Consider the following 16,049-nt stretch of genomic DNA (forward strand, 5'->3'; position numbering starts at 1 on the left):
TGATTTGATAAAACCATGAGTAGCCATCACAAAAAGTGTACATCTGATGGCCGCTCACCTTCTCCAAAATGATGTCCTAAAATGGCAAAGGATGATGATCTCTTTTCGAGGCCGCGTTAAGCTTCTTGTAGTCGATGCAAACCCGCCACTTGTTGTTCTTCTTGGGAGTGACAACCACTGGTGAAACCCATTCGGTGTTGGTGACTGGAACAATGAATCCAGCTTCAGCACCTCTGTGCGTAGCGCATCCGTTTGAATTGGGCCTAACCTTCGAAACTTTTGTGCCACAGACTTAGCATCCGGCTTCAGCTCTATCTTATGTTCTATGGCAGTCACATGGCGCAAATGATGGTAACTTGTGGCGAAGAGGTCAAGAAAATCTTTAAACATTTCTAGGAATTCATCCTTTTCACTGAGAGTAAGAAGAAAGCATAGACTCTAGCTGTTGGGGTGTGGCAGTTACCTTCTCCGTTGGCAGTGAAGTAGGAGACACTTCCATTATATAGATTTCTTCTTCGGATACCTCTCCCCCTCCCGTCTGAATCTTCAAGAGACTTCGATACTATGGATGAGGCAGTGTCACTTCCCAGCTCTTCTTCTTCTTTTGGTTCTTCTCCTTTGAAGTGCCAAAAGACATGTGTCCCGGTTTGGAATCCAACATTGTCTTCTTGCGTAGCAATCAAGCGATCAAGAAGTACGGCTGCTCGGTCCACATATCGACGCGCCGTCTCTCCTTCTAATTGCTTCAAATTTGCCACATGCAAGTGCACATTTTCCTGCTCTTCATCCTTGCCGAAATATTCGATCATTGCTGCAGTTAACCTTGGCCAACTCTGACGGACCGCCTCTGTCTGCTTCTCATACCATACCTGAGCCAATCCTTCCAAGAATGTGGGTAATACCAACAACCAGCAATCTTCTGTTAGGAAATTAAGAGATACACATTAGCATTTGAATGCAACTATGTATTCTTTTGGGTTCTCGCCCATCCGGCCACAGAACACCAGGATGTCTGCCATTAAGGAAAATAGAAAGAAAAGAAAATTGTGGGGAGGTGGAGAGGGAAGAAAAACTATTGGCTAACTACTAACAATTGAGAGTAGTATTTTGAAATAAAATTCAGGAGATGAAACTTCTAGAAAACATATGTAAGCCGGAAATGGAGATTTGGGAAATGAGTGGAACGCGGTGCGAGAAGAATCAACTGCAAAGAAAAGCTCATAAATAACCTTCATGGTCGGGCCATTATTGTGGGAGATTAGGGCTCGGCGCCGCATCAAGTTGTTCATGAGAGCAAAGAGGAGGGCCATTATCAGGGCAAGAAGATGCAAGGCCTGCACATCATCTTTAGCTTTCTCTAACTCTTGCATTCTCCAAGAGATTTCTTCTAGCGGTGTGCAGTCTGGCATTGCAACTTCTTCTTCTCGGCAAGTTGATGGAGTATTTTCTGAATGATGGCCTTAAGCCGGAGGACCCAAATGTTGTAGTTGGGACACTTTGTTTAGCGGTGGCCACATTCCCCACAATAATAACAATATATGACTCGCATGCGGGCGGTTCGTCTCCATGAGGTAGATCCAAGCTTCATAAATTACCTTGAATTGTGTGGGCACGAAACTCATTTGCAAATGGTATCTCGTTAGAACTCGCAAACGGCTCGAGCAAGTGTATCGGTCACACTATTCTCGGACCTTGGGATGTGATGTAATTATATCTCTTGGAATTCTTGACAGAGTTGCGTGGCGTGCTGCTGATGCGGGGCCAAGGACTCGCTTCATACCTTCCAATCACCACTGACTTGTCGGCACACTAGCGGAGAATCCTCCTGCACTTCGAGTTGGGTGATTTGATGGTCTTTAACTTTCTGCAAACTGAAGATAAGGGCCGAATATTCAGCTTGATTACATGCGTTGGCGACCACAGGGCTGCTATACTGGAATTCCACCCCGTCGGGAGAAAGTAAAGATACTCCGGCTCCGCGACTACTTTTGTTGTGGCTTGTAGGTCCCGTCAAAGTGCATCACCCATGCTGACATCAAAACATGGGCATCCCAAGTCTCTTGGTAATCAAGAATGGGAAGTATTAGGGGATGAGAGAAAGCCAACACTTCGGCAAGGCGTGCAGGACCAAATAAGCTTACAATCCTTTGCTGATGATTTATTTTGTACCCAAATAAGATCACAACATGCAACTTAGTGTGTGGTACAAATGGTTGATTTGGTAGAAAAGGATTCCAAGGCCAGAACATTTCAACCACACAGATGCATATTATTACATAGGAATTCAAAAAATCCAACCTGCTTGGCATAGTCATAATAATAACTTTTGCGCTTCCGATCTTCCTTAATCTTCTTCTTGCCTCTTTCTTACTTTTAACGGTGCAGCACTGGAAGAACAACTGGAATTCGGCATCTTTGTTAACTAGCCTTGGGAGCATCAATCATAAGATCGGCACTCTCCATCCATCATCGTCACCTAGGAGGAAGCGACCCAAATGCACCAAATTATAATAAGATAGCACTAGTTTGTGAACTGCGATTAAACAATAAATCCTTAAGATGAATCTCCAATCCTCAGAGAGTTCTCATCCGTCAACGAACTTACTTCTCGTACCACCTCAGAAGATGCCAAAACTTCGATTGTTGTGCAGCTCGGAGAATTAAAGTCCAAATCTTGCCAATGGATGTTCTGAATTTCAATTTCTTTTACATCCCATGATAAGAGCTCCCACCCATTGTCTGAATTGGCAAGTTGGTGGATCACGTGGCACTGCAAGTCAATTGGGAGTTCTAGGATTACATCTCTCCAAGTACTCACGGCTACTGACTCAAGGCTTCGAAGGAAGTCCTCAAAAGTATTAAACTCGGACATACAGACTACTTTGCTTGTAGAACTCTGCAAACTGGACACTTCTCCTTTTTACAGCATGTTAAAATTCATCTCCTATCCAAAGTTATGGCCTCTCCAATCTTCCCAATTATAACAATAAATTGCTAACTTCCCCTATAATTTCATGAAAATTTAATTGGCTTGGAGGTAACTTAATAATTTTGCAAAAAGACAAAACATGGGTTTAAATCCCATGTGAAGCACTCAGTGCCACATCATCGCACACACAGTTCCATTTCATATTTTTTTCCTTTTGGGATTGCCACGTCATGAAGTGAGAGTCTACCACATCATCGGTATCGAGTCTGTTGCCACATCATTAATTGTCGTCGCAGTGCCATGTCAGCAGCGGCGGCAAGGGGTTGGGGGTATCGGAGACATAGGGAGGCCGACGGCGGCGCATAGCACTCAACGGACGGCGTGGAAAACAAAGAGCGGCGCGACGGTTGTGAGGGAGAACCGAGGCGGACAGGGGAGGCGCTGCGAGAGGTGCGCTAGAGGTGGAGGAGGAGAGGGAGTTCGAGAGGAGAGTGGGGAGAAAAAAAATCTTAATTTTCGAGAGACGAAAAGGTAATTTTTTTAGAGAGAGAAAAAGTTAAAAAAATTTTTAAAAGAGAGGAGAGAATGCTGAGAGTAGAGAGTGCGAGAGGATGGAGAGAGAAAGTGGAAGAAGTGAGGAGAGGGGGTTAGAGAGAGATACTAAAAATGGAGGGAAAAGAGTGACTAAGGAGAGGGGAAAGAAAGAGAGAGTGAGAGGGGAAGGAGGAGGGAGAAAATATGTATATATATTTCCAAAAGGAGCTCAAAAGAAGGCGGGAAGGATCTTTACATAAGAGCAACAATAAAGTTGTCGAGAGCGACAGGATCTTCGTAAGAAGAGATTGAATCCCAGTAGCCACACTAGATTTGTTGTATGACTTTGTGCTCCATCATTCAACGCTCGTCAAAGGCCTTCAACGCCCATCAACGGGAGAGGCAGAGAAGAAGAGGGATGAAGTGGCGACTAAAATGGAAAGAGGAGAAGAGGATGTGGGAGTGACAACATGAGTAGAGGGAAAATAGAAAGGAGATGGAGGAGAGAGAAGGGGAAGGGTATGAACATCAATAAGAGGTGAGTGTGGAGAACAAAGGAGGAGGAGGAGGCATGATGGTTTTGACAATAAGGAGAGAGAGTCAATGGAAAATATGGGGATATATTAGAGCATGGTGGCTAAACGAGAATGAGCGTGTCGCATCAAAGGAATAACCCCTCCTTTTATAACAAAGAAGAGGGGGCTCTCTCCCATAAATGCATCCTTCCACATGCATGGTGTGGAGAGGGCATCTTCCATGTGGGTGGAAGGCGGTGCGCACCCTCAATTGCAATCGACAGATTGAGGGATGCATTTTCGACATACTACAAGTCCCTTATCTCTAGTGTAGAATGCACTTGATTTTTTCCTCTTATTTAAATACTCACATGGGTGGGTTGGCACAAATGACTCTTGCCACCTCAACCTACTTTTTCTTTATGAAAATATTATCCCTTGGACTATTCCACATGCGTCTAACCCACATAGATGAGAAAGTCTAAGATGCCCTACCACCTCTACTAATTAAATACAATATGCCCCTTGGCCTTGGCCAAATATCACTTAATGTTTCATGGGACCGCCTAGGTGGAGGGGTGGCACATGGAGATTCCATGCCATCTCACCATACTATATTATTTGTTCCATGGACTGTACAACTTACCTATGGGTCCTCTTACTGAGAAGGATGGCACATGGACATGCCCTGCCATCTCAACCTTGAGCCCTTGCCACTCCATATTAAATTCTACTAATGCCACACACACATATTCACTTTTACTTATTATATTTACAATGGAATTTTTTCTGGGTGGTAACAGATTCTCCCCCCCAGGCATGGAATGCATAGCATGCCCATGCTTGGGTCACAACCGAACAAAGAAAGGCTTGAGATGCCTTTTGTTGAACACTTTCCTCCTGTGCAGCTCCTGCAGCTCATGAACCTCCACTGATCCATTGGTACGTTCCTTGATGACCTGGTATCCAAGCGGGCTTTCTGTCGATTCTTCTGGATCTCTGCATGAAGGCAAAGTATGCCGCTGGGTCTCATCCAATGTTTCAAGTTGAACCAACCTGGCTTCAACTTTTTCATCTTCTGACATCTTTTGTTCCCATGCCAACCTCCCTGCAGGTACTTCTATCTCCAGTGGCAGAACTGCTTCGGTACCATGTACTAATTCAAATGGGGTGTGTCTAGTGGATGTCTTGTGAGTAATATTGTATGCCCAAACCGCCTCAGCAACTTTCTGATCCCACTGGCCCCGATGTTTATCCGCCATTTTTCCTATGGACGTGCACAAGAGGCCATTGACCTGCTCCACTAGACCCATGGATTGTGGACTCTCACGATCGGACACAATCTCCATAGGTGTCCCAAAACGCGTACATATGCGCTCAAAGATGAAATCTGAGACTACCTTACCATTTGCTGTTGAGAGAGCTACAGCTTCGGTCCACTTGGTGACATATTGTGTAGCCACCAAAAGGTACTTTTTCTTGCAGGCTGTCATTGGTAGAGGGCTCACAAAATCAATACCCCATTTCTGAAATGGATGAATGGACATCACAGGATGATGTTGCTTAAGCCGTAAATCCTTCTTACCAAAGAATTGGCAGGTCTTGCAATACATAGCTACATCTTTGAAGATAGTTGACCAGTAATAGCCTGCATGTAGAATCTTCTTGGTGGTGTAATCTACTGCATAGTGTCCACCACAAAAACCATCATGGTATTGCTGCAACACATAGAAGAAGAGACGGCACGTCGGTATGTGGACCGAGCGGCCGTACTTCTTGATCGCTTGATTGCCACGCAAGAAGACAATGTTGGATTCCAAACCGGGATGACTCAACATGTGCTGAGTTACTTGATTTCCGGGGCTGGAGATGGTGTTATTGAGGAATTTTCCATCACAGGCAATGGGTTGACCATCACTATCATTTTCTATGTGGTCGACATAGAAGATACGGGAAGAAGTCATCCAGCCATACTTGGGCGACCATGGCTCAGGAAGAGTGATGCAGTCATCTACTGGAAAACTGGACACGTCTCTTTTGGCACTTCAAAGGAGAAGATCCCTGTTCAGCCTGGTGCGGTGGAACCAAAAGAAGAAGAAGAGCTGGGAAGTGACACTACCTCATCCACAGTATCGGAGTCTCTTGAAGATTCAGATGGGGGGGGAGAGGTATCCAAAGAAGAAACCTATATGATGGAAGTGTCTCCTACTCCACTGCCAACAGAGAAGGTAACTGCCACACCCAAACAGCTAGTCTATGCTTTCTTCTGATCTTACTCCTAGTGAAAATGATGAATTCCTAGAAATGTTTAAAGATTTTCTTGACCTCTTCGCCACAAATTACCATCATTTGCGCTATGTGACTGCCATAGAACATAAGATAGAACTGAAGCAGGATGCTAAGCCTGTGGCACAGAAGTTTCGAAGGTTAGGCCCAATTCAAACTGATGCGCTACGCACAGAGGTCTTGAGGCTGGATTCATTGTTCTAGTCACGAACACCGAATGGGTTTCACCAGTGGTTGTCACTCCCAAGAAGAAGAACAAGTGGCGGGTTTGCATCGACTACAAGAAGCTCAACGTGGCCACGAAAAGAGATGATCATCCTTTGCCATTTCAGGACATCATTTTGGAGAAGGTGAGCAACCATCAGATGTGCACTTTTTGTGATGGCTACTTAGGGTTTTATCAAATCAGAATTGCAGAAGAAGATGCGTACAAGACTACATTTGCCACGCCATGGGGCACTTTTGCTTGCCGTTTGGTCTTACCAATGCTCCAGCTACATTCCAATGGTTTATGCAGATGGTCTTTGCCCCTTTTTTGGGGATTTTCTTGGAAGTGTCTTTAGATGATTTTTGCGTATAAAGGTTTAATGAAGCAAATGACTGCCTCAACCCCGAGAAATGCACTATTGGGGCCACTCAAGAAAGATTGCTCGGGCACATTGTCTCAGTAGACGGCGTTAGGCCTGATCCAGATAAGGTTGATGCAATTCTTAAGCTCTCTCCACCCACCACAAGGCGTCAGGTGTGTTCCTTTGTGAAAAGTGAACCTTGTAGCAGTTATGGAAGCAGATGATCCATGGTATGGAGGTATCTACAAGTTTCTGGCTACCTTTTCTTTTCCGCCTGACTGCACCAGTTATGAGCAGAAGACAAACCAGAAATAGTAGGCGCTATGCACTCTTTGATGGGGTGTTGTATCGCCAGGGCATGGATGGTGTATTAAGAAGAGCTATTGATGTAGAAGAAGTACCCAAAGTGTTGCAGCAATACCATGATGGTTTTTGTGGTGGACACTATGTAGCAAATTACACCACCAAGAAGATTCTACATGCAGGGTATTACTGGCCAACTATGCTCAAAGATGTAGCTATGTATTGCAAGACCTACGAGCCCTGCCAATTCTTTGGTAAGAAGGATTTACCGTTTGGGCAACATCGTCCTGTGATGTCCATTCATCCATTTCAGAAATGGGATATTGATTTTGTGGGCCCTCTAGCAATGGCAGCCCATAAGAAAAAGCACCTTTTGGTGGCTACACAATATGTCACCAAGTGGCCGAAGCTATAGCTCTCTCAGCATCAAATGGTAAGGTAGTCTCAAATTTCATCTTTGAGCGCATATATACGTGTTTTGGGACACCTATGGAGATTGTGTTCGATCATGGGAGTCCATTCTTGAATGAAGCCATGAAGTCGCTCACGGAACGTATGATTATCGATCATCATACTTCCAGCATTTATTATCCACAATCCATGGGTCAAGTGGAGCAGGCCAATAGCCTCTTGTGCACGTCCATAGGAAAAATGGCGGATAAACATTGGGGCCAATGGGATCAGAAAGTTGCTAAGGCGGTTTGGGCATACAATATTACTCACAAGACATCCACTAGACACACCCCATTTGAATTAGTACATGGTACCGAAGCAGTTCTGCCACTGGAGATAGAAGTACCTGCACTGAGGTTGGCACGGGAACAAAAGATGTCAGAAGATGAACAGGTTGAAGTCAGGTTGGTTCAACTTGAAAAATTGGATGAGACCCAGCGGCATTCTTTGCATCATGCAGAGATCTAGAAGAATTGACAGAAGGCCCGCTTGGATACCAGGTCATCAAGGAATGCAACAATGGATCAGTGGAGGTTCATGAGCTGCAGGAGCTGCACAGGAAGAAAGTGTTCAACAGAAGGCATCTCAAGCCTTTCTTTGTTCGGTTGTGACCCAGGCATGGGCATGTTGCGCATTCCATGCCTGGGAGGGGGGAATCTGTTACCGCAAAAAAAAATTCCATTGTAAATGTAATAAGTAGAAGTGAATATGTGTGTGTGGCATTAGTAGAATATAATATGGAGTGGCAAGGGCCCAAGGTTGAGGTGGCAGGGCATGTCCATGTGCCACCCTTCCAAGTAAGAGGACCCATAGGTGTGTTGTACATAGTCCATGGAACAACCAAGGTGCATATTGTATTTAATTGGTAGAGGTGGCAAGGCATCTTAGACTTTCTCATCTTTGTTGGCTAGACACATGTGGAATAGTCCAAGGGATAATATTTTCATAAAGAAAAAGTAGGTTGAGGTGGCAAGAGTCATTTGTGCCAACCCACCCATGTGAGTATTTAAATAAGAGGGAAAAATCAAGTGCATTCTACACTAGAGATATGGGGCTTGTAGTATGTGGAAAATGCATCCCTCAATCTGTCGATTGCAATTGAGGGTGCGCACCGCCTTCCACCCACATGGAAGATGCCCTCTCCACACCATGCATGTGGGAGAGCCCCCTCCTTTTTGTTATAAAAGGAGGGGTTATTCCTTTGATGCGACACGCTCATTCTCGTATAGCCACCATGCTCTAATATATTCCCATATTTACCATGACTCTCTCCCCTTATTATCAAAACCATCATGCCTCCTCCTCCTTTGTTCTCCACACTCACCTCTTATTGATGTTCATACCCTTCCCCTTCTCCCTTCTCCATCTCCTTCCTATTTTCCCTCTACTCATGTTGCCACTCCCACATCCTCTTCTCCTCTTTCCATTTTAGTCCTCCCATGTCGCCGCTTCATCCCTCTTCTTCTCTCCCTCTCCCGTTCATGGGCGTTGAAGGCCTTTGACGAGCATTGAATGATGGAACACAAAGTCATACATTACTACTCACAGTCACGGGATCTACATGGGAATCAGCCTTCAGACAAGAGACGTGGAGAGATAGTGGGATGCGCGGCTCTGGAAGAGTAGTTGTCTTGTTTAGATTGCATTTGAAGCCACTTATCTCTGTGATGCGGAAGGAGGAGCATGCACGGCACATCTGGGTGTGATTCCAGTCACCTGACACATGGTCACTCTTTATTGCAGTATGCTATTTTTCCCCAGATACATCATCTTATGCACATGAGGTCACCACAAAGGGCCATAGTCCATATGAGACGATATATGAGGACATTGTAGAGTTTTCCAGATAGGGAGAGGTGCTCCTGCTTAGTGACTTCAATGCGCGCACGAGAATAGACAGGTGGAGCTACTTGATTTTGAGACAGACCCCTTAGAGTGCCAGAGATAGACCCAGATGAGCTTGGGATAGTGAGACACTCAGAGGATGCGCCACATGTTATAGGGTATGGTGGACATTTATTGGAGATGGGAGCAATACACGACTATACGACGGTCTTCAGCTATGGCCATTGTTTGGAGGGCTTACATGTTTTCCACATGGAGGGGGTAGTAGTACCGTAGACTATCTGATGGGCTCCTCGACTTTTGTCACATGGGTACATGACTCCATAGTCCCTCTACCCCCTCTTGGCACCAGCCAATCATACCTTTCATTTAGTATCTTGACTACATTGTCAGCCATGGCATGTGATACACCTTCCTCCGCCCAAGTTCGGGTACACTTCGATCATGCCCTTGATGCAGTATATATGAGTCACTTATCCCACGGGCTGCCGACTCCCCTGAGAGATGATGTAGATCTTGCTTTGTCTCAGACACATTAGTATCAATGATTCATGATACTACCACCAGTTCATTTTCTACGACTAGCTCCACACGTCGCTCCTCAGTTGAGAAGATGACAAAACCCCTGGTTTGACGATGAGTGCCAAGCAATTAGATCCCACCTCATATACGGGAGCAGGCCCTTGGACACTTGACGAGATCCGAGGCACAATGGATTTTACAACGTCTGACATGACGGAAGAGGTGGACGAGGTGATCCGATCTTTTTGTGGAAGTGATCCCACTTTTGCATGGGGACTCTTATTCGAGGGGAAGCCACCTATATCCCTCACAGATCCAGATGTATGGCACACCTATGCGACATCGCTCTACGATGTCTCAGCTCAGGCACCACCCATTATGTCCTCTCTCCCCCGGCCCACCACATGCATGTTATTGACTCCACAAAATGTGAGGGCTGCATTATGACAACTCCACAATCAGAGAGCCCAGGATCACAAGAAGCTACGAATTGACCACTTCGCACGTGGACATGACATCTTGGCCTCATCTTAGCACAGATGTTCAATCATGTTGTGTGTCATGGCTTCCCCTTGCTTGGAGTACCACCACCATTGTGCTGATACACAAAGTAGAAGATCCTATGGATACTGGGAACTATCGCACTCTCATGATTGGTCACACACTGGCCAAGATCTACGGGTCGGTACTAGAGTTAGAGATCAGCTCCTACACGGGGGCACATGGACAGAGAGCACTGGGACATGTCGATTTCAAGAGACAACACTACCCTCTTGATCATATCTTCACCCTATGGGCAGTCATTGAGGAGGTGAGGTCAAGATCCAGAAAGCATACGCTTGCTTCATAGACATTTGGATGGCCTTTGACACGCTCCCACGATCTCGAATGATCAAACGACTACAGGAGATGCAGATTCCAGATGTCATGATATGGGGGGTGATGAGTCTATATAGCTAGTCAGAGGGAGAGTACGTGCCCCTGGAGGCATGTCAGGTTGGGTCGAGAGCATGAAAGGGATGAAGCAAGGATGCCTCTCATTGTGACACTATTCGGGCTATATATTGATGAGATCACGAAATTCGTTGACCGCCTGGGAAGTGAGGGACTGCGGTCTAACCTGATGATACATATAGTATTGCACGCAGATGACATAGTCCTTCTATCCTCCTCAGCAGTAGGTTTACAAAGATACCTAGATGCCCTAGAGGTGTTTTGCAGAGAGAGGGCCTTGATAGTTAACCTTGGCAAGGCTAAGGTTATGATCTTTAACACCTCACAACCGGCACTTCATCGACATAGCTTCACCTACCGAGGAGGTTAGTGGAGATCGTACCTATTTAGGAGCAGTATTTGCGGGGCCTGTGTTCACGATGACCTATGCAACCAGGGCACATCTTACATGGGGGCAGGGAGCTCTAGCTCAATTGGAGCGACAGTGCTTTCAAGCATATTTTCAGGACCCCCAACGAAGGGATGGCTATTTGACATGTTGGTGAGGCCGACAGCCATGTATGCAGCACCCTTCTAGGGTAAGACCTGGCACTGGCAGTTGAGTGGCAACGCTTCGAGAGGTTGCAAGTGACTATGGGATCCAGGATGATTCGGAGCAAGCCTTCAGTCCCATAGGATAAGATTACAGTCTGATTCCGACTGAATGCTAATCTGAACCTATGAATTGGTCGGTCCCTCATGCACGGTCATTGTCACTAAAACAAGCTCGATGGCTGTTTGGGATTAGTATACTATTTGGATTTATATTTTCCCTTGTTTGGGATTTATTGATTGTAATTTATTGAAACAAGCGTGGTGGTTGTTTGGGATTTACTAAAGATTATATTTTGTGGGGGTTGCAGTTAATCCTAAACCCACAAAAATGCATTTCGTTGCCATTGCCTACCTCCTCTAGCCTTAACTATCATACAACTAACCTGTCAAATTCATCAATGTAATGTGTGGGGAATCTACTCGGAATCTATTGGGGAATTGTATAAAGGCATTTAGAAAATGCATGGAGAACTTTAGCCGGGGGGGAGACCATTCTGGAAAGGAAAGTTCATGAAAAACGTTTTCATAAAAAATTACCATTTTTTGAAAAAGTGCTAAATTTGAACTTTTCCAGCAATTGAGGCTTGCTAAAAACAAAATTTAGTAAATTCAGCAGAGGCTTGCTAAAAACAAAGGTAATACAAGAGACCATCATCGTGCAGACCTCAAGTCCAAGAACACTAAGAGCCAGTTAGAGTTGAATTCTGACTTGTAGTCGACCTTGAATAAGGCTAGAAACCAGCATATGACACATTGGAGGCTGAGGTATGCCACGTGAGGCCCTATGATACATGATGGTATGAACTGCCATATCATCTTGAAATGACACGTGGCATGGATTGCCACATCTTCCTGAATAACATGTGGTATGGACTCTCGTATCAGCCTGAAATTGACAAATGGCAAGACAGACTGCAAGATATGGACGCATTCATGTTTGATCATTCTAAGTCCACTCGTACTTTGTTTTTTCTTGCTTTATAATCTAAAGTTCTTGTATCTAATTGTCAAACATATGTGAGTATAATCATTTATGTGTACTGTTGTACACCCTGTTGTGTTTGTTTGTGAAACCTGTAACTGCAGACACCGTTCTCCATTGCTTTGCAAGTGAAGTTGTCTAAGGTGGGTATGAGTTGTGTAGGAGAAACAGTATTCAATGATAAAGTCAAACAACTCAGTGATTTTGTCTAACATTGCATGGAAACCATTTCCAGCCCTGCTCATGTCATGCAGTTGTTGGAGATTGTGCGAACCGAGCGGACTTCATTGCAAATCATTGTTGACCTGCTCGCGTTTGCAAAAACTCTGCACAAAGTTCCGTTGGTTACAAGAAGCTCACTTGGTTTTGCTGCAAATCGAATATTTGTTCCCTACCTTCTGACTGCTTGTTTTCTTGTTGACCTTGGACTGGAGCCCTATCAAATAGATTTTGTGGTCAAAGAGTTTGGAATGCCCATGGGTCCCTTCAGGTCATGATTCTTTATGATGTTCTGTTTTCAAGTTCTTTTCTCAGCTAATTATAATTTCTTTGTAGGGTATCATTTTTGGAATCTAGTGTTATATTATGGTTTCATGTTCTCATTTGAACAGGGTTACAGATTTTACTGGCCTCAAAACTTTTCTCCTTGTGTCTCAACTATGGCATGAGAGATTTCCTGGGCGCTTCCACCAGTCACCGCTTATCAACCTTCTTGTCAAGGATAACAGATTAGGTACTTTTGGCCTCGCTGAGCAATAAAATTTATACTTGAATGGTTCTTTTTTTCACAATTCATGAGTGTTTCTATGATGTAGGCTATTTTTTACATTTGCTCAATCATGAGGAGGATGTCATGAAAACAATTATACTGGCATGCGAACTACTGTGGCCAGAGACAACCAGCATATGATTCATTCTATGCATGAAGAGTTGATTCTTAAGAAGTCTAATTCTTCACAAAGCCAACTTCTATTTATAATGATTGCCGCATACACATACTTTGCTAATTTGAACAAACCAGTTTTAGATTTGCATGCAACAGTGCTGGTGAACAAGTGGCTGACCTCTCTCTGCAAGCTTGTCTTCAAATGTGTGAGTTTCTGTTTTGTGTCTAGGGAATGCTACAAGGAGTGGCTTTTATGACTACAAAGAATCAGGTGAAGAACTCAAGACATTAGAGATCAATGAGTATCTGGAATTATCACGGAGGCTTGCTTGCATCAAGGGTGTTGGAAAGGCAAGTTTTCATCTAGGTCACACAGGAATGGAAAAATTCTCTGACTATGGAAATGCACAACAAAATCTGAGAATGTCAACCGATGTGGTTTCTTGCTAAAGAACTCATAAAGTCTTGTTGAAGCTTTGTAATAATTTTATGCTTTTTTGTTCTTCCAGCACACGCTGACAATTGCAGATGAGCAAATCATCGAAATGCTCTTTTTCCCTGTCATAAATGAGGCTTGCAGAATTTTAGAAGAAAACATTGTTACTCAACCAGCGGCCTTGGATATTGCTTCTGTGTTAGGCATAGGCTTTCCATCTTACAGGTTATCATAAAGTCAGATCTCGAGAATATATTTCAGTATGCTTTATAACTTGAGATATATGTTGAAAGGGCCTATCTAGCTGGCATTCTTAGTTGGAAAATTTTATTCAAATGCAATGTCTTACTAAATATAACTGCTTCATGATCTGCTGCAAACTTTCATTGCAGAGGAGGTATCGTCTTTTGGGCAGATAACTTGGGTCTGAGCTATGTTTTGGCTCGACTTAGACAATGGTGGTGGTTGTATGGAAATGTATACAAGCCCTCTGCCATTTTAGAAAAATTGGTAGAAGCCAATGTCCCATTGGTGAGTTCACAACCAATTAGCTTCTCGCGCCAAATTGTCAAAATTGGCCATTCGTGAGTTTGTGGAAAAATTATGTTATGCTGTTGAGATCATAAATGATGAACTGAAGTTTGTCCCTGTTTATTTTTGATATGTTAGCATGGAAGATGTATGTCATAGCTCCTTCGAAAATTATTTATTTTAAACCTCCTGTACTGGATTTTGCAGGGCCAGTTTGCGCTAAGCTCATCAAAATTGTGATGAAAATTTCTTGCATTAAGTCGGCAAAGTAGCATTCTGAGTACCTATGAGATTTGGATCACCTTGAGAAATCTTAGCATGACCAGACAATAAAATTTGTAAGCGGTACAGCTTTCTCAGACAGAATCAGCATGCAAGCTTAAGGTTAGGCTGGTCATATTCACATTGAAGGCTCTTCAAATGGTTGCCCAGCCTGAGTATGATGGGTTTCATACATTACACAGTACAAAGATACAGCATTTGTTAAATACAACGGGATCCACCTGCAACGGTTCTACATGGTGTAGTACGGTCAAATTATGAATGCATACACGATTTGGAGCAGTTTCTTGTTATGATCTTTTTGCACACACTAAATTTAGTACACTCAAAGATCATGAAGCTTCATCCTGCCATTGCCAGTATTTTCTGATATTTTCAGTAACAGCTCTCTAGTTTGAAAGTCAAAGCATGATTTGAAAGCAACAAATTGATGAGCAGGGACTTGGAACATACTGCTTTTCTAGATGGTGAGGACACATAATAGTCCAAAATGTATATTGAATTATGACCTGTAAATTGTTCCGGAAAGTAACACAATGTAAGGCACCAAGTCACAGTATTTGAGGAATCCCACATACATAAAAACTAGAGAAAAAAGAATCTTTATTCCGAATCAGGTTTCTTACAAGAGAGATCTCTTAACCGCAGAGAAAAAACTCTCCCAATTGGAAGACAGAAGTACTGTCCCGCCACCCTGTGCTCTACCTCTGGTACCACAATCTGAATCTCAGTCACGATCTCAAGTCAGTCAGAGTTAGAAATCTCTTGAAATCTACACCTGAAGCATCAATCGCGGTGTCAAGCTAATTTGTCTCTTAGGTCCTCTATCAAATCATATGGAAATCCTTGCATGAGTCTCCTCTTAAAGCTGACGAGTAAAAACTGAATTTCTCCCAAATTCTGTCCTTTCTATGACATCACATGAAGATATGCTTCTTTGTGTTCACCTCTCATGTGTTACAAAGAGTACAAAGACTTAGAGCTCTATCGTCTCGTGTGGCTACATTCTCACGTCTTGCCTTAATCTTCTATTTGTGGGATGAGGTCTTGAGGTGGCCCATAATGATTTGTACTACATGGGAAAGGTGAATCTGTGGGTAACCTAGTGCTTGGATGGATCCATCCTTAGATAGAGGAAATGCCTCTTTGTAGAAAGCTAGGTATCCCCATGTTCTACGGATGTATACTTACCATAGATCAACCCTAACGATCTAACGAGTCTCATGCTATGTCAAGCGCAAGAAGGGGATGTTTAATGAATAATGTGGCAGGAAATGGTCGATAGACATTCTCTATGATCAAACGATCTAGAGGCTCATACATATAAGCACTACTCGTCTCCGCCGGCTGCAAGGCTACTAGTTGCATAGATGATGAGAGGGCCTATGTTCAAAGAGGAGTGATCTCATGTTCACATGCTGAAAGTGT

The 16,049-nt window shown here is 43.9% G+C and overlaps 1 protein-coding gene across 1 annotated transcript in view; it reads left to right on the forward strand.

Annotated features, from left to right (window-relative positions):
- Positions 1–15,172, forward strand: part of LOC147902509 (peroxisomal fatty acid beta-oxidation multifunctional protein AIM1-like) — a 101,928-nt gene extending 86,756 nt beyond the window's left edge. Inside the window, exons 14-19 of the mRNA XM_087373452.1 lie at positions 12,722–12,976; positions 13,098–13,219; positions 13,602–13,723; positions 13,882–14,033; positions 14,201–14,339; positions 14,547–15,172. Of these exons, the coding sequence (XP_087229578.1) occupies positions 12,722–12,976; positions 13,098–13,219; positions 13,602–13,723; positions 13,882–14,033; positions 14,201–14,339; positions 14,547–14,579 (823 nt within the window). The 3' untranslated portion in view covers positions 14,580–15,172. The remainder of the gene's footprint in view (positions 1–12,721; positions 12,977–13,097; positions 13,220–13,601; positions 13,724–13,881; positions 14,034–14,200; positions 14,340–14,546) is intronic.
- Positions 15,173–16,049: the final 877 nt, after the last annotated feature.

Source organism: Dipteris shenzhenensis, chromosome 4, assembly GCF_047967505.1.
Source record: "Dipteris shenzhenensis isolate YYH24624 ecotype China chromosome 4, Dip_SZ_1.0, whole genome shotgun sequence".
Classification (NCBI taxonomy): Eukaryota; Viridiplantae; Streptophyta; class Polypodiopsida; order Gleicheniales; family Dipteridaceae; genus Dipteris; species Dipteris shenzhenensis.